At 39.2% G+C, this 18354-nt stretch overlaps 3 protein-coding genes across 3 annotated transcripts; all 3 read right to left on the bottom strand.

The window, feature by feature from the left end:
• LOC120427063 (chitinase-like protein Idgf4) lies at positions 1-5258 on the bottom strand. Its single transcript, XM_039591902.2, has 3 exons — positions 5058-5258; positions 4037-4769; positions 1-563 (listed from the first exon to the last, which is right to left on the bottom strand). Exons 1-3 carry the CDS (start codon positions 5170-5172, stop codon positions 89-91), a joined length of 1323 nt encoding a protein of 440 aa, XP_039447836.1. The 5' UTR covers positions 5173-5258; the 3' UTR covers positions 1-88.
• A 3847-nt stretch (positions 5259-9105) lies between these two features.
• On the bottom strand, positions 9106-10653 carry LOC120427052 (imaginal disk growth factor 6-like). Its single transcript, XM_039591883.2, has 2 exons — positions 10439-10653; positions 9106-10379 (listed from the first exon to the last, which is right to left on the bottom strand). The coding sequence occupies exons 1-2, from the start codon at positions 10575-10577 to the stop codon at positions 9169-9171; spliced, it is 1350 nt and encodes a 449-aa protein (XP_039447817.1). The 5' UTR covers positions 10578-10653; the 3' UTR covers positions 9106-9168.
• A 1987-nt stretch (positions 10654-12640) lies between these two features.
• On the bottom strand, positions 12641-17729 carry LOC120427054 (chitinase-like protein Idgf4). Its single transcript, XM_039591884.2, has 2 exons — positions 17547-17729; positions 12641-13897 (listed from the first exon to the last, which is right to left on the bottom strand). Exons 1-2 carry the CDS (start codon positions 17668-17670, stop codon positions 12699-12701), a joined length of 1323 nt encoding a protein of 440 aa, XP_039447818.1. The 5' UTR covers positions 17671-17729; the 3' UTR covers positions 12641-12698.
• Positions 17730-18354: the final 625 nt, after the last annotated feature.

An 18354-nucleotide genomic window follows, 5' to 3' on the forward strand; every position in this document is an offset into this window, starting at 1 on the left:
TCTTGTACGTTGTAATATATGACTTTTTATTGCATGTCTCAGGTCAAATCGATACTGCCGTGAAGGGAGAGAACCAATTCCCCACTTTTTACAGCCGATACTTGGCCGCCCTCAGGATGGGGAACTTGTCGCCGGCGCACGTTCCCCGGAAATCGTCGTATCCCAGCTCAAAGATCGAAATTCCACCCAGTCCCTTGGCCTTCACGTAGGCCGCCTTGTTCCCCGAGGAGTCCGGATCTTCGTACGAGAGCCACATTCCGTGCTCGTTGTTTTCGTCCGGAATTCGGAACGCGTACACGCCGAATCGCTTCGTGGGATCGCCGATCTTACGCAGCGGTTGATCCGCACCTCCGAGGTTGGCGTTTCCTGGGTTGGGCAGCAGAGCGCACACCTCGGCCCAGCTGTAGAATCCGGGAATGCCGGTGTACTGGCCGGGGAGGGAGGGACCGTCGGCGGGAAGCGGGGGAACTCCGGTGATGCCGGAGTCTTCGTTCAGCTTCCAGCCGCGGCCGTAAGCTGGGATGCCGATGATGATCTTCTCGGCGGGGGTTCCCTGGGCGAGCCTGTAGAGATGAGAATATCTGTTGTCAATGTTGTTTTTTTTTAATGAAACTTAGGAGAGGTGGAGGAAAGACGGCCATGCGCTTGTTTTAATACTAAACATGATAAAAGTTACCCAAATATATAATGATAGTGTACTTATGGCTTCTAAGTTTGATCCACTTTTCGGAAAACAAAAAAGTTGTTAACAAAATTTTGATAAGTATGAGAAAATTGTCTTAATCACGAAAAAAACGAAGTTGACTTTATAGCTGTCGGCCACCATTGCTAGTACCAATCACTAGTGTCTTCCTTTTATCTATAAGGACTTCGCCGCCCTGGGCTCCTAAGTGTATGAAAGTATGGCACGGAGCGACGGCGCCGAATACCCATATTTACACAAAGAATCTTAGCCTTAATCACCAGTATAACGTAATATTTATCGCTTGAAAAAATGATTTGTTCATAAACTGTTTAAAAAAAATTTGGAGCATATTAATAAAAGCTTTTCATTTCACATGTGATGATGATAAAGTCCTTAGCAGTATCAGATGCAAATATTAGGTTTTTATGTATTTTTAGCTTAGTTATCTAAGTTGCAAAAAACGGTGGCGTCTTACCCCCTGCAAGAGGAGGAAGGATCGAAAAACCATTTTTTTAAATCAATAAAAAGTAAAGAAAAGTTTATTTTACAAATACCAAGTTAGGTCATTACTATGAAGGAGAAGTCCAACTGATTTCTGTACCAAACAAGGGTCCTGATTTTCGGTTCAAAGATCAGAAATCACTCACTCATCACCGAGCGAATCTTTGCCGACTGGAGCTCGCAACCATTTGCTCAATCGCTTCTCCCAGCGACACAAATACTTCGTGAATTTCTTTGCCCACTCCGTCCGTTGACCCGAGTCACACACGAATACATTCAGAGAGGAGAGAATCTAACAACACACCAGCTCGGCGCTCTTTTGGCCTGCACTACTACAGTTTGCCGTAAATTTGTATTTGGCATGATGGAAATTGCTTGTAAATGTGTCTTTGATGTCGTGTTATCAACAAAATTACAAAACACTTTTGATAACATAGATTTTAACCAGTTTTATAAATGAGTAAAACAAAGCCGATCGCAAAAGATTTCGACTCAGCGACTGAGCGACATAACGCAATCGGTCTCTCTGAACCATTCGCTGTACTACTCGATTGAAGTGAGAGGGAGAGCAAAAAGAGAGTATTTTGTAGTGATTGGTTCGGAAGCAACAAAAAGTAGGAAACGGTCAGAGCAGGCTTTTGTCGCTTTCGATTGATAGTAGCGAGTGAATGAGTCGTTTTGGAGCAATCAGGACCCTCGGTACCAAATTTGAGTTGAAAATAATGATTTGTTTTGATTTAAAATCAGTTTTTACTTTATGGTCTGCGTCTTACCTCCATCCCGAGCAGACGGAAATAACTTGGCAATAACATTTTTGATATTTGAAAATACTAGGCCAATAACATATCATGTTATTTATAACAAGATTTGTTATTCGTCGTTATGATTTTTATGTTATTGGATTGTTATTATTGCTTATTGCGAGATAAAATCACGTTTCTCCATCACTGTGATTGACAGGAGATTACTGCCGCCTAACTACCGCAGTGTGAAAATAAGCAAGTTGAACTGAAAATCTGCGTTGATTTGGCTGTCAACATGGTTTGTTTTGAAAATTTTCCAAAAAGTCAGCCGAAGCTCAAGGCAACCTTTGACAACTGCCAAAAAAATTGTCTGCGGTTGTCATGCGACCATTATCTTGCGGTCGTACCACCGCGCGTGAACTCTAATTATTAACGCCCGCAAAAATATAATGAAAGACTAATAACATTTTTAGTTATTCTTCAAACAAATCTTTGTTATTATTTTTTTGTTATTTTAACAACTAATCCGATCATCCCAATAACAGTTGGAGTTATTCTTCCATAACAAAAAATGTTATTCCAAAGTTGTTTTGGCTTCCAACCAATATCAGACCAATAAAAAATTTTGTTATGATATCATAAAGTGTTATTAAACACTTATGCAAAAATGGATTTTTCAAGAAGATTCCATAACACTTTCTGTTATTTTAACAGCATTTGTTATTGAAATGGCATGAATTTTGTTATTACCGTCTGCCAGGGATCTCTCCTATGAGCTATTGATAGTAAGTGCTCACAAAACTACGATCTGATGACTGATAGATTGAATTCTGTTATTTGTCGTTTTCCTTTCGTATTCCATTTCTTTGAATTGAAATCTTTTCACTCTTTAAGGCAAACATTTCCTAAATTTATGAAATTAATGTGTAAACCATGACCAATAAGAAGTGTACCTTTTTTATGAAAGTAGGTAATTGTTCGGTAAGAAATAATAATAATAATTTATTATGTCAAAACCACTATAAATATTTTTTAGAACTCGATTCACTCGATTCTGATCAGAGTCGGGGGCAAAAAAAGCATAAAAATTGAAATTACGAGCCATATTTTCAACATTCCAATGAAAACAGTGTTTTGAAGTGCGATATCACCTGTCAGGCTGTCTTAAAATTATTAATTTCAGAAAATATCTAAGTATTGACGATTTTATTTTGCGAAAAAGATGGTTTTTTCCGTGCTGTTCATAAGAATTTCATTTAAAAAAATTGTTTCTAGTTGATTAGACCTTTTTCAGTTATTTAGACTTCTTGTTTCATTAAAATTTTAAAGGTTGGAATTTGAAGGGAAGAGAGGGGGCAATATCAACTTTGAAAAATATTCTATTTATATATGAAAAAATCATAACAAAAATGTTGTCCATGATTCAAAACCATCGGATTATCGGTCTTTGGATATTCAAGTAAGGACTGTACCGGTGTTTTTTTGACCATAAACATTTTGATGATTTTATTGCTTTTCTATAAAGATAAACAAATCCTTTAAATGAAACTATTTTTTATTGATTTTTTTTCAGTGCACGAAAATTTTTCATAATTGGCACACAAAATCACAGGGGCGCAAAAATAAAAAAAATATCATACAATCCTTCGACAATAGTTTTTAATGTGAGTTTTCGACTGAATTCAAGATAAGAATAGATAAAAAAGAAGTAAAAAAGTATAATTCAATTTAATGCTTAACAAAATAGTAATTTTCTGTATTGAAAAAAATAGCTAATTGAATGGAAACAGGACCAGATACTAAGCCAGCCAAAGATTCGTGATATTCTCGTTTTTAATTTTTAATAAATTTTGGTTTAACTTTTTATGCAGTATTTTAAATGAAGAAAACAAATCATAAATATTGTAACAGTTTAAAAATGATTAAAACAAAATTTTTAGTTGAATAAATTGATCCAAAATCACGGATATGTTTTTGTTTAATCGTGAAATCTACAAGGAGTCAAAATATCTCTTTGATTTTTTTTTGGTTTCCCAAAAATAAGAATGCAATGATCGAAAATGGACACCAGCCAAAAATATATCTAATAAGACATCCCAATACTTACCAATACTTGGCCTCCGAATCGACGTTATTTCCAACAACCCGCTCCGACGGTTCGTAAATCGGCGCCGTGAAATCTCCCTCCTTGGGATTCCTTTCGGGTGTTTGCTGATCAAACGAAGCCAGATTCACGTAGTCCAGACTGTCCTTCAACAGCGGAATATCCAGGAACAGCGACTCGTTCACATGCGGCAGTACGGTCAACCCCAGCAGGAACTTCTCGTGCAGGAAGGCACTCTTCAGATCGCGGACCAGCGCGGTGAATTCTTCTTTGTGTTCTTCGGCTTTCGGATCTAGGATGCTATCGCCGGTGAAGAGCTTCTTGAATCCGTGCCACAGCTTACCGGACCAGCCTCGGATACGCTTCGGCTTGGTTTGGGGGAACTGCCAGGCCATGTCTAGACCATCGAATTCGTAGGTTTTAAGGAGCGAGTGAACGGAGTTGACGAAGGCCGTACGACTTCCTCCGTTTTCCAGCATCTTCAGGTACTTCTCGAAGGGTTTCTCCTCGGCCAAGTCCTTGTTTCCTCCAACGCTGAGCAGAACCTTAAGTCCTGGGTAGCGACGCTTCAGCGAGGTAATCTGTCGGTACTGACCCTTGCCGGAGTCGAGGTCCAGCTCCTCGTTCAACGAACGGATCTTGTGGGTTGCGACATTGAGTCCGGCATATCCGTAGATCAGGTGGGTACAAAATGGCAGCGCAAGCTCAATGTCCGTTGGAGTTACTTTCCCCAGGTCTGAAAGTAGAGAGTGTGTTTAAATTGAAGATCGCGCAATGAAGTCATCTGATTAGCTGGAATTGAGCGTTCTAGCTGATAATCCCAAACGTCCCAACAGTAACAACAACGACGTACAATAATAAACAACTCCGAACAACCGCCGTCATCGTCGTCAACGATTGTAGACCTTGATTTAATAAAAATCCACTCAACATCGCGACAAGATCAATTAATCTCACGACAGGGGTCTGAAGGTCGGACGACCCAATCTGGAAATTTCCTGATACCCTCTTCATCGAAACTCACTCTCAAGCTGCGAGCCCGATCCGTCGTAATAGCACAGCACCTTCGGTCCATGGGTGGCATTGTTGGCGTTGGCCACGGCCACCAGAAGCAATATGGCTCCTAGGCGGGTCCACATCGTAATCACAAACAAACACTCTGGATGCACTACTTTTGAAGTAGGTCTAGTCCTTACGAAGTCGCGAGATCAACTGAAGAGCCGCCAACGGTGAGCGGATCATTTTATATTCATAGTGGAAGTCAGTGGGACTGAGATTGTCTTGAAGCGTTACGGAGGGAACTCATTCTCCGGTTTTTGAGAAGGTTGATTCCGTTGAAATTTGATACATCGAGCCAACGGTGATAAGGCGAAACCAACGTAAACAAAATCATGAGCTATCAACACTGATGAGCTTCAATTTAATAAACACTTGTTGATTTGGAGTTTAAACTATTTGCATGACAATATAGGGCGAAATGAATCATAATCTACATACTGATCAAAGGTGAAATATGGGTATGTCGGTCTGTTCGCCACAACTAACAGTTACTTGGAATAATGACTAGCATGTATCTTCACGAGTTACAATAATGAGCTAATCTTTGATATTTTCTTGAACTTAATCTTTGTCAAACATGATTAATTATGTGGATTAGTCAGTTTTTACTGGAAATACATGGTAAATGGTTCTGCAAAATGACAGGTAACATGGATACATATAAAAATATCTACAATTTTATTGCTTAAAGGTGTAACTGAACCAGAAATGCATTCGAGTCTAAAAACATTATAGAATTCGAATTTTGAGAAACGAAATCATGAGTAATACTTAAGTATTTAGAACATTTGTGCAATTATATTCAGTTAGAGTCGCATAGTAAAAAACATTCGAAGCAACCAAGCGCCTCCATCGATTCATTCTAAGGTAGGAAGGTTCTATGGAGGCGCTTGATTTCTTAGAATGATTCCATAGTTTTTTTTTTTTCTATCCAAAATGAGAGCTTTTAGTTTTTGATTGATATCTGATGTTTTTAAATTTGATTTGTCGATAATTGTAAAATAAATTACATGCTTTTTAGTTTTTTTCTTGAAAATCAATAAAAAAAATCCCTACATGATTGATTATTTATTACGTTGTTATCAAATGGCCCAAAGTATTATTTAACAATTATAATCTATTATTATGTGAAAAAAAAATAGTTATTACGATTTCCCGTCTTCGATTTGCATAAACCATTGTCCTAAGGGGTAACTTTTGTCCCTGATCAAGAATCCGAGGTCCGTTTTTTGATATATCGTGACGGAGGTGCGGTACGACCCCTTCCATTTTTGAACATGCGAAAAAAGAGGTGTTTTTCAATAATTTGCAGCCAAAGGGACTTTTATGTGAAATTAGACGCCCGATTTGATAACCTACTCAGAATTTCGAAAAAACGAATTTTTCATCGGAAAAAAACACTACAAAATTTTTAACAAGCTCTGCCATTTTTTCGTTACTCAGCTGTAAAATATTTTGGAACATGTCATTTTATGGGAAATTTAATTTACTTTTTGAATCTACATTGACCCAAAGGGTCATTTTTCATTTAGAACAAAATTTTTCATTTTAAAATTTCGTATTTTTTCTAACTTTGCTAAGTTATTTTTTAGAGTGTAACAATGTTCTACAAAGTTATAGAGCAGAATTACAAAAATCACGAGTTATGGCGATTTTACGAAAAAAAAAGTTGGTCGTCGTTGACCATGGCCGTTCATGGTCACCCGCGACAGACACGGACGACGAAACAAAGAGAAACGCAAAAAAAAACTTTTTCAAAACTTGTTTTCGTAAAATCGCGATAACTCGTTTTTTTTTGTATTTTTTGAAACTGCTACAATCCAGATAGGCCATTTTCACAACTAAAACAAAATTTATAATATTATTTAAATTTAAAAAAATATAATAGGGTTTAAAAATTTGAATGACAAGCCATATGTTCAACATTTGACTAAAAAAAGTTTTTAAAATGCGTTTTACACTACTTCTGTTGTTTTGCAATCATTAGTTTTAAATAAATTTAAGATTTGACGAAAACAAATATTTTAGTGAAACAAAAAACTTTTTGCGGTAGTGTACATCGAAAATTTTCAAAAATTCAAAAAAAAAATTTAATCGAGCCCAAAAAATGCCAAAATTTATTCTAAACACTGGGGAACGCATTAAGAGGCAGTATTTGTAAATATTGCTCGGTTTGTTCTAGAGGTCGTATCGAGGTGCTCCGATTTTGATGAAACTTTCAGCGTTTGTTTGTCTATACATGAGATGACCTCATGTCAAATATGAGCCCTCTACGACAAAGGGAAGTGGGGTAAAACGGGCTTCGAAATTTGAGGTCCAAAAAACATAAAAAATCTTAAAATTGCTCGCATTTCCTTAAAACTTCATCAATTCCAATTCTCTTAGATGCATTCGAAAGGTAATTTGAAGCCCTTTAAAATGTGCCATAGACATCCAGGATTGGTTTGACTTTTTCTCACAGCTTTTGCAAATTACTGTCAAAAATGGATTTTTTTAAAACCTTAATATCTTTTTGCAACACCCATACTCCCATAGGTCAAAAGATAGGTAATTTCATGCACTATAAGCCTACGGTATTAACTTTTTGGCCAATCGCAGTTTTTCTCATAGTTTTTAAATTTTTCTAGAACAAACATTTTACAACGTTAGTTTTTGCCCTGTAGGCCAAGAAGACGGCACTTTTTGGTCTCAATTTTGTCATATTCGGAATCCTCGGACAATTTCACGTAAGTTAGAAGTATTGGAGTTGTAATTTTGATTTAAAAAATAATTAAATAAAACATTTTTGAAAAAAGAAATAGATCTTATTTACCCTATGATCAATACGTCAAATGCTGTATCAAGTAGGCGAAAACCTGTTTTACCCCTAATCCAACAAATTGTTAAAAAATATTTTAATTCATTCTAAATGGCAATTTTTCCGATCAAATGTACAACTCCAATACTTCTAACTTACGTGAAATTTTCCGAGGATTCCGAATATTACAAAATTGAGACCAAAAAGGGTCGCTATGGTGGCCTACAGGGGTAAAACTAACGTTGTAAAATGTTTGTTCTAGAAAAATTTAAAAACTATGAGAAAAACTGCGATTGGCCAAAAAGTTAATACCATAGGCTTATAGTCCATAAAATTACCTATCTTTTGACCTATGGGAGTATGGGTGTTGGAGGCTGTTGCAAAAAGATATTAAGGTTTTAAAAAAATCCATTTTTGACAGTAATTTGCAAAAGCTATGAGAAAAAGTCAAACCAATCCTGGATGTCTATGGCACATTTAAGAGGGCTTTGAAAGACCTTTCGAATGCATCCAAGAGAGCTGGAATTGATGCAGTTTTACGGAAATGCGAGCAATTTTAAGATTTTTTTATGTTTTTTCGACCTCAAGTTTCAAAGCCCGTTTTACCCCACTTCCCTTTGTCGTAGAGGGCTCATATTTGGCATGAGTTCATCTCATGTATAGACAAACAAACGCTGAAAGTTTCTGTTACACATTGGTGAAAAACTCGCTCTTAAAAATTGATTTTAGCTGATTTCACATAAATTTCCACTGAAATTTTGAAGTTTTTTGAAAAAAAAAAAACATATTTATTCGGGGGTCCCGGCTCGGACCAACACAACTGGTGATCTTTTCCCTTCTGGGTTCGATTGCTTATTAAAGGGAAGGTAGTGTATCATCACAAACTGGACCTTATTAAGACATCTTAGGAAGACAACCTACGGAATGTTAACATTTACCATAATATATTAACATTAAGTTGATTAATAAACTGTCACTGAATCCGCTTTCTAAATGCCGGCCCCGATACTCTTCACGGGTGTTCCCCTCCCCTTTTTTTACTGATTTTCGGGCCAATTTTGAAGAGGGTGAAGGGGGGGGGGGGGCGGTGCGGCTGACAAAAACTTAAAAAAATATCTATATCAGCCTTACCGAAAGCTCCAAAAATTTGTATGCCAAAGAAACCTTAATTTGAACTGGAAAAACATTCTTTCAGACAGTAAAATATCAAACCAGCTTCAATCAATTGATCATTTATTGTAAAATTTTCGCAAGCTAATTCGTCACACGTTTCCACCGCTCACATCATATTCTTGGCCGCCTTCAGGATCGGGAACTTCTCATCCGTGCACAACCCACGGAAGTCATCGTTGCTCAAATCGAAGATCGAAATTCCCCCCAGACCCTTGGCCTTCACGTACGCTCCCTTTTCCGCCGCCGACTCCGGCCCCTCGTACGCCACCCACATTCCCTTGAGCTTCTTCTTCTTGTCCTTAACGCGGTACGCGTAGAGTCCCGCCTTCTTGGGTTCACCCTGCTTTTGCAGAGGGGCAGCTCCGTCCAGCGTGCTCAACCGAGATCCTGGCAGTTGGGTGCAGATTTCCGCGTAGCTGTACCGGCCCGATTCGTTGGTGTACGGACCTGCTGGGGAGGGGCCGTCAACTGTGACTGGGGGGACTGGTCCGCTGTCTTCGGGGAGCTTCCAGCCACGTCCGTAGGACGCGATTCCGACGACGATCTTGTTTGGTGGGGTTTTGTTGGTCAACCAGTAGCGAACTTCGGCGTCGACGTTGTTCGCTGCGATACGTTCACCATCTCCGGTGGGTTCGTAGAGCGGAGATGTGTAGTCGGCTTCGCTGGGATTACGCTCGGGGGTTTTTTGGTCAAACGCTGCGAGATGAACGTACTCAACGCTGTCTTTGAGCAGGAACGCATCCATGAACATGGACTCGTTGACGTGAGGAAGGACGGTCAATCCCAGCTGGAGACGATCGTGCTCGAAGGCATTGCGCAAGTCACGAATCAACACGGTAAACGCTTCCTTGTGTTCGTCAGCCTTCGGATCCAGCACGCTGTCACCGCTGAAGACTTTCTTGAATCCATGCCACAAACTACCCCCAATTCCACGAATCTTCTTCGGCTTGGTCTGCCGGAACTGCCACGCCAAATCCGCACCGTCAAAGTTGTACGACTTGACCAGCGCGTACAGCGAGTTGATGAACGCCGTGCGACTCCCTCCACTCTCCAACAACGTCAAGTACTTATCAGCTGTCTTCTCATCGGTGGGATCCTTGAAGAAGCCAACGCCAAGCAGCACCTTCAACGACGGAAAGCGACGCTTCAACTCCGTCGTCACCGCTCGGTACTGACCTTTGCCCGAGTCAAGGTCAAGTGCCTCGTTCAGCGATCGCACGTTGTAGCTGTCCGCGTTGATCCCGGCGTAGCCATAGATCAGATGCGTGCACAGCGGCAGCGCCGGTTCAATGTCCGCGATGATCGATTTGCCCAAACCTGAAACAAACACCTCACAATCAATCGAAAACCACTTCTCAAAGATCATCCTCTCAAACCTTCCCGCAACGCGGTGGATCCCTCGTAGTAGCAAAGAACCTTGCGTTGAGTCGAGATGGGAGTACCGGGGCTGGTTGTGTTGCCATTCGCTAAGGCCACCAGCGCCAGAAGCAACAAAGCTCCCGACTTGAACCACATTATCTCTCTTTTACGGATGCGATCACACTGTTTGTTCGACCTCGTCGTTTCGACGGACCAAAATGAACTAACCGAGCTTCTGGTCGGAGGCGAACGCTTTATAATCGAAACTGGTCAAATCGGATGGTAGAACTCACTTTTTTTTGTTTGTTGGTTTTTTATAAATGCAAATGCCGGCAAATACACGCTTGAAAAGTGAGTGAGTTTTGCCTGATCTCGAAGCTCGTGTTCGAAGATGTATGGAGGAAAAGGAAGAAGATGCAAGCCATTCGCAGCTGATAAGAGATTGGCCTGGAAATTGTCCGTGACATCATGATCAGTTCTTTGAAAAATCACTAATGGAGATTTTACTTGAAGCCTGTTTTGGACTTTATTAATTTCAAAACCAACATTTTTGTCTAAAATATTATGATTTGATTATTATATTCAATTTGGTTTAAATAAGCATTCATGATCTTTTTTAAGAGTAGTGGTATCATGTCTATAAGAAATACTCTTTTTTACAATAAATTGTGAAAAAAATTAATTGGAAACAAATAATACATGATAGCAAAGAGCAAAATGTTTGCTTTTCATTCAATATGTTCACAGTTTTTTTTTCATCAGGAAGTAAACAAGGATGATTAGCTGTCAGCATCATCTTTATTTTTCTATGTATGACTAACCTTTTTTTCCAACTCTATGAAAAATATTTTTCATGGATTTTCGCCATAACTAAATATAAAGTTTGTTTAACTGTAAAAAGATTTATCAAAATCTGTTTATGAGTAATTCTAGAGACCTTTGCAATTTTTTCTATATTTATTTTTTTGTATTTTGAATTTGGATGAAACTTTGTTCATGCATTCCTTATGTCTCTATACAATTTTGCAGGAATGTTATACAAAATGGAAATGTGATAATCAAAAAAATTGTCTTTTAAAGGGATTTTCTGGCATTTAAGGTGATTTTTTTTCATTTTTTGCAATATAAAAATACTTGATGAAGAAAAAGCTCCCCTGCAAACAATATTTTTGAAAAGATTAGAAAATTTCCAAAAATAAGTTTAGACTTTATAGATCGAACAGCTTTGTGAAAATGTTTTTTTTAATGTCAACATACACATTTTTCTTCTCGCGATTTCTTTGAAAGGAACCATCCATAAACCACGTGGACACATTAGGGGGGGGGGGGGGTGATTTTCCACGATCCATACAAATAAGTTTTTTTTTGTATGGACAATTGTCCACGAGGGGGGGGGGGAGGGGGGGTAACAGATTACCAAAAAAGTGTCCACGTGGTTTATGGATGGTCCCATACCATTGGTTAGGTATTCAATGTTAAAAAATGTAAGTTTTGGGAAATTGTTTGCTCTTTTCTATTTAAATAATTTCGGGAATGGGAATTTTTTTTTTCATGAGTGTCAAAAAATCCTTTACTCAGATACAGATTTTCCAATATTCACATGCCCATTTTGTATGACCAGCCCTCAAAATTGTATGAAGTTTTCCTTAGAAAAACTAAAGATGCAAACAAAATTTCTTTTGAAATAGGAATTACACGGCTTTGTCCATTCATTTCATTGTTTCATTCAAATAAAAAAAAATTGAAGAAAAGTTGGTTTGCGAGAACGTAGAGAACCAGTCAAAAATAAAAAAGCTTCTTTTTGTCAATTTTACCCAAGTGAATCTAAAAACTTTCCTCAGCGAGAATTCGACAAAAGCTTTGCTTCAGTAATCGTGATGTTTGTAAATTATATTCAAAAAGATTAACAAAATCATTATGCAATCGTTCATCAAATTCAACGAAATCATAAACATAAAGAACGTGTTTAGAATACATCACACACTTTAAACTAACCGCAAATCATCAGCAAATGGCAACAAAAAAATGGTTTGCACAAAACCGGACCAGCTACGATCAAAACAAGTTGCTTGACTGGATCGAACTCAATGATTTCGGAGAACCACGACAAAAACTGTTTCTTTCATTCTCAACACGGTTGTTTACGACCATGAACGGTTTAGTGTGGGAGCCGAAAATCAAGAAAGGAAGATTTTTTCGCAATCAAAACAACACCCAACTCAATTATTCAACATGCTTTTTATTATTTTTCCATTACACAACAAAACTCAAACTCCCTCACAGCCGATACTTGGCAGCCCGCAGAATCGGGAACTTCTCCCCAGCACAAGTTCCACGGAAATCATCGTACGACAAATCGTTAATGCCGATTCCTCCCAGTCCCTTAGCCTTCACGTACGCAGCCTTGTTCCCTGCGGAGTCCGGATCCTCGTACGAAACCCACAGTCCGTTCTCTCCATCGGCGTCCGGCAGCCGGAACGCGTACGGTCCGAACCGCTTGGTGGGATCACCGACCTTGCGCAGCGGAGCCTGAGCTCCCTTGAGGGCCGTGTTGCTTGGGTTGGGCAGCATGGCACAGGTTTCTCCCCAGGTGTAGTAACCTTCCTGCTGGAGCTGGGGACCTGCCGGACCGGTTCCGTCAGCGGTAAATGGGGGGACTCCGGTGATTCCGGAATCGGCGTTCATCTTCCAACCACGACCATGGGTGGGAATCGTAACGACGATCTTAGAGGGAGGCGTGTTGGCACCCAGCCAAACCTTGACCAGTCCGTCGACGTTGTTTCCGGGCACACGATCCGTCAGCTCGTACAGTGGAGCGACGTAGTCGGCCTCCTTCGGGTTACGTTCCGGAGTCTGCATGTCGACCGCTTCAATGTTGACAAAGTCCAGATAGTTGATGATGGCGGGGATGTCCATGAACATGGTGGCGTTCACGTGGGGCAGCACGGTGATTCCCAGCTGGTATCCGTCAGCACGGAAGGCGTTCTTCAACTCACGCAGCAGCGCAGTAAACTCCTCCTTGTGCTCATCGGCCTTCTCGTCCAATACGCTGTCTCCGCTGAAGACCTTCTTGAATCCATGCCACAACTTGCTCGTAGTTCCGCGGATCTTCTTTGGCTTGTTTTGCGGGAACTGCCACGCTAGATCGATTCCGTCAAACTCGTACGCCTTGACGATCGCGTACACGCTGTTGATGAACGTGATCCGAGCCGCGCCCGATTCCAGTAGTTCCAAGTACTTGGGAGATGGGGCAGAAAAGCGGTAGCCGCCAACGCCCAGCAGGACCTTGAGTGCGGGGAACTTGCGCTTAAGCTGCGTCACCAGCCGGTAGTTGCTCTTGCCGGTGTCCAGGTCCAGCGTGGGGTTCTTCGAGACGGCCTTGTTCGAGGTGGGATCGATGGCGGCATAGCCGTACACCAGATGGGTGCAGAACGGGAGTGCGGCTTCGATGTCGGTTAGCGATACTTTGGCCAGACCTGGAGGAACGAAAAATGGACGAAAGTGTGAGCGTTCGGTTATCAGTTAGGAGTAAACATCGTGGGGTGGTTGGTGATTATGTTGACCTTTGGCAGAAAGTGGGTTATCGCTACGAGAAGCTCATTCAGGTTGAGCTAAGATTTGGTACTTTCTCCCTCGAAAATTTAGGTGGATTACGGTGATGGAGTGCTAGTGTCAGCATATTCATAATCAATTGTGGTAGGGAAAGTAGGCAGCAATATTTTGATTCTCAATGCTCTGGAAATTTCTAAGACAAACGACAAAAGCTTTGGAAATGCTACAAAAGTACTCTTCTTAGGCGTCATCCATATAATATGTCACGCTAAAATCGCCCAAAATGTACCCCTCTTCCACCTATGTCACACTTTGTTGATGCTCTGTACGTCACGTTTTTTAGGAGCAATTAAGTTTTGAAAGCCGGGACCGTGGTGTAGGGGTAAGCGTGGTTGCCTCTCACCCAGTCGGCCTGGGTTCGATCCCAGACGGTCTCGGGGGCATTTTTCGAGACGAGATTTGTCTGACCATGCCTTCCGTCGGACGGGAACGCCTTCCAGCTGCCTCGGTGGAGTCGCTGGTAGACAGTTGGACTCACAGCGAATAATTTGATTTGATTTTTAAGTTTTGAAAAAAATTATAAATTTCTATATACAGCAATTCCCCACGAAAAAAACAGCATGGAAAAAAACAAAAGTGCTCGGATCGGGCTCAAAATTTTTCTGGGGGTTCCCTGGCCGAAATAATTAGACCCGTATTTTGTTGTTTGGCCATTAGGGTGACCTACGCCGTCTTAGGGTGGTCTGAAAAATGGCCAATTTCAGCGATGACCTATACATGTCTGGGTACCAAAATTTTCGTAATTGAAAGACGCAACTTTTGGTACCCAGACATGTATAGGTAATCGCTGCAATTTTTAAGTTATCGCAGTTTTAGTGGAAAAAGTTGATTTTTTGCCGATTTTTTCATTTTCGTGTTTTTGCGCGCTTCGCGTCGAAAAACACGGATTTTATTTTCAAAAAATCATATCTCGGAATCCTGTTAATGAACTCCTTCCATTTTTTAGTATGTTATGTAAAAATGTCTGGGGATTCCGATAAAAATATTTCCAGACATAGGCTCTTTGATCCAGACACCGTCAAAACGGTATTTTAAAGTTTCATTCGACCTTTTCATATGTTACGCTTTTTGAAACTTCTTATTATTTTTCTTTGAAAGGCCAACTTATCACCTTTCATTTGCGTATAAGACAATTGCAATCGGTTGAAATGGCGAGGAGTTATGTTTTTTTGAAAAAAATGGTTTTTGCGAAAATCGACGAAAATGGCCATTTTTCAGACCACCCTAAGACGGCGTAGGTCACCCTAATGGCCAAACAAAAAAATACGGGTCTAATTATTTCGGCGAGGGAACCCCCAGAAAAAAGTTGAGCCCGATCCGAGCACTTTTGTTTTTTTCCATGCTGTTTTCGTGGGGAATTGCTGTATATATGTGAGAAATTTTAAAGAAAGATGTTCTTTTTTTGAGAATTGTTCAACCAAATAATTGAATACTTAAAAGCAAAGAGATAATTAATTTAAAAGTTATTTGAAAATCTACATACGTTTCAGAAACAAACAAATTCATTGTACTTATTCTGTTCACTTAATTCCTCTGTTATTGATGTTGATTGTTGATAGAAGCTTATAATTTCGAAAAAGGAGTAAAACATAGTATAGAATTATGAACCATAACGCTTAATTTTGTTCATGCCTCCTAGCAGTGATTTTTTAAACAATATGTTCAAACTTAATTGTGTTATTTAATCGCAAAATGTTTTCAACTCAAATCCTTTCACCAATATTTTTGACGTAAATTTTACATAAAAATCTACCATTAGACAATTTTTCAACATAGTTTATTGATGAAATGCAATGATCTTCCCTGTCCCATTTTGTTTTTTTTTTCAATTTTAAACGTTTTATAGAAATCTATAACACTTAATTGATTTGGCTCATAATACCGAATTTGCCTATGGATTCATAAACAAAGTGTCATACAAAGTAAAAAAAAAAGTAGAATTTTGAAAGGTTGAAAATTCGATCAATTAATATAACCTATTTGTAATTTGACCTAAATTAGTGTGTACAAAATGGGCAATTAAACAGCATTTGTAAGGTTACACATTTTTTGTACCCAAAATATTGGGTGATAAAATCTCGGTTTAATTTTGTATCTATATATATAAAAAATTTCGACGGTTTTGTTCGAACGCGAATCAGTTCAATACGGAGCGTCGGATCGAGGTGCTCTTTGTTGCGTTGGGTTCGTATAAGCCCAAGGAAGGTTTATACGCTAACTAATTGACACTTTGGCCACTCTGGAACCGATTCCGGAGCATCGGCAAATTGTATGGGAAAAGCTGCGTAAAATCAAATTTTGATCACAGGAGGCTGAATTAGCAAACAAGCAAGAAACGTCAGGAAACTAAAAAAGGGCAAAACGAAGTTTGCCGGGAAGAGCTTGTTTTATATGAATATTACGCACCGCTTTAACCTATTAATTTTTTTCAGAAATTTTGATTTACAATTTTACTAAAAGAAACTTTGATAAATTGAAAATAATAAGAATTGTAGCCATACAAATGAAAAAAAAAATACTGTTATATTATTACTGGAAATAAATATGATTATTTTCTCAATTTGATAAAGTTGATAAAAAAAGGAATGCCAATTTTAGATCATATTTTGTCAACTCAAAAGTTTAATAAATCCACTTTTAAATCCTAGCAGGCTGAGAATAAATGTTGAGAATAAAATACGATTTGTTTGCGAAAAAACGTACTTATTTTAATTATTTCAGTACTTCATAGTCAAAACTTATTTAAAAAAGCCTTGAAGGAAGAGAAAGGAACAGCTCGAAGAGAAAGTCTTCCAAGAAACAATTCTTCGCCGCAATAGTTGATTGATTGCTTTTCTTCGAATCGCTTCCATAGTCCGTGGGTGTGGCGGAGGTCTCGTGGAGCGTAAACCTCATCCAAGCGAGCTGTGAAGTTATTATTCCAATATTTAAACAATTTTCTAGGAATCCCCGCAAAGGTTAAAAAATCCCACTGTTTTTTTTTTTTCGCAGTAAACAATGTTTGATGTTTTCTTTCACAATCAGACGGTTTCAGAGGTGACAAACCTCGAACGGGTCTTGATTTATTTACTCGCGATGGGCAGAGGAGGTCATCTTCGAGCATCAACGGAAGATTTCTCAGAACAACACGGCATAGAAGCACTTTGTCATGATAACGTAAAAGGTTGAACCGGTTCCATATTTCAATTGGCAAGGCAATCTTGGTTATTAGACATGAAATGATTTAAATTTCAACGGTTGCTTTGCTGCCCGGCAAAACTAATTTACACCGCAATGAGTTTCAATTACTCCGACCACTAGCCTAAGATTAGTCATCCTGATCACATGATAGCGTGTACTTCGTAAACTTTTCACACTTCAACGATATCTGCCAGAACAAAACAAAAAGATCGCGATCGGCAAAGCCTCGTCGTAGTTCACATTGATAAATCCATCACAACTGCGGAAAAGAGTCGTCGGCCATTGCCGGGTACAACAAGATGACATCACCGGCTGTCACCAGCGTTAACTTACCTTCAATCAGGAAATTAGCACCATCGTAGTAGCACAGCACTTTGGGGGTCGTCTGGCCGTGGCTGCCGTGAACCAGAAAGGCCACCAGGACCACCGCCAGGAGGCCTGCTTGGATTAGCCGCATGTTTTGTCTACTATTTATTACCACTCTAGAAACACGACCAGATCGAGACTGAGTCGGCTGGGACGATGATCAGCCGGTTTTATAAGGAACTCGTGAGACGATCGGCGATGTGACCGATGTCGGTGAGAATCGCGGTGAGCTGAGTTACGGGCGAGAATATTTGTGAGTAAGAGTTTGGGGGAGAATTTAGTGGCGGTGAGAGAGGCGATTATTTTTGGGGCAATTTGTGTGGTTTTGATTAGTGAGTGACTTAGAACTTAATACGTATGTTAGTCATACTGAACAAATTGACGAATTGTAGAATGATAAGATTTAATATGAAATAAATAAAGGTTGATTGTGTTTAAAGTAATTATTTTAAAGGCATTTTTTTAAATTGGATGAAAAATATATTATACAGTTCTAATTTTATCAAGTTTTCAATAATATCTGTAAATCATTTATCCCTTCCTCCTTAAAGATTTAAAGAATCATGGAATAAAAAATGTTCATATTTTCCTTTGTTAGGCAAATTATTCGAAAATTGAAAACACAATTATGAAAACATATTTGTTATAATAAATAAGAATATAGGTCAATTTATTGAAAGCCCTAAAAAATTTACTTTAAACAATAAAACCACGATTTTTTTAAAAAATTTCTGATGTGAGGTTGTTTTTACTATTGATATTAATATATTAAAAA

The sequence above is a fragment of the Culex pipiens genome, chromosome 2, assembly GCF_016801865.2.
Source record: "Culex pipiens pallens isolate TS chromosome 2, TS_CPP_V2, whole genome shotgun sequence".
In the NCBI taxonomy this organism is placed as follows: Eukaryota; Metazoa; Arthropoda; class Insecta; order Diptera; family Culicidae; genus Culex; species Culex pipiens.

Coding starts and splice junctions, on each gene's coding strand:
- LOC120427052 (XM_039591883.2), bottom strand. CDS start 10,577: ATGTGGTTCAAGTCGGGAGCTTTGTTGCTTCTGGCGCTGGTGGCCTTA. Junction 10,380..10,438: donor ATCCACCGCGTTGCGGGAAG/GTTTGAGAGGAT, acceptor TGTTTGTTTCAG/GTTTGGGCAAATCGATCATC.
- LOC120427054 (XM_039591884.2), bottom strand. CDS start 17,670: ATGCGGCTAATCCAAGCAGGCCTCCTGGCGGTGGTCCTGGTGGCCTTT. Junction 13,898..17,546: donor TGCTAATTTCCTGATTGAAG/GTAAGTTAACGC, acceptor TCGTTCCTCCAG/GTCTGGCCAAAGTATCGCTA.
- LOC120427063 (XM_039591902.2), bottom strand. CDS start 5,172: ATGTGGACCCGCCTAGGAGCCATATTGCTTCTGGTGGCCGTGGCCAAC. Junction 4,770..5,057: donor ATCGGGCTCGCAGCTTGAGA/GTGAGTTTCGAT, acceptor CTCTACTTTCAG/ACCTGGGGAAAGTAACTCCA. Junction 564..4,036: donor GATTCGGAGGCCAAGTATTG/GTAAGTATTGGG, acceptor TCATCTCTACAG/GCTCGCCCAGGGAACCCCCG.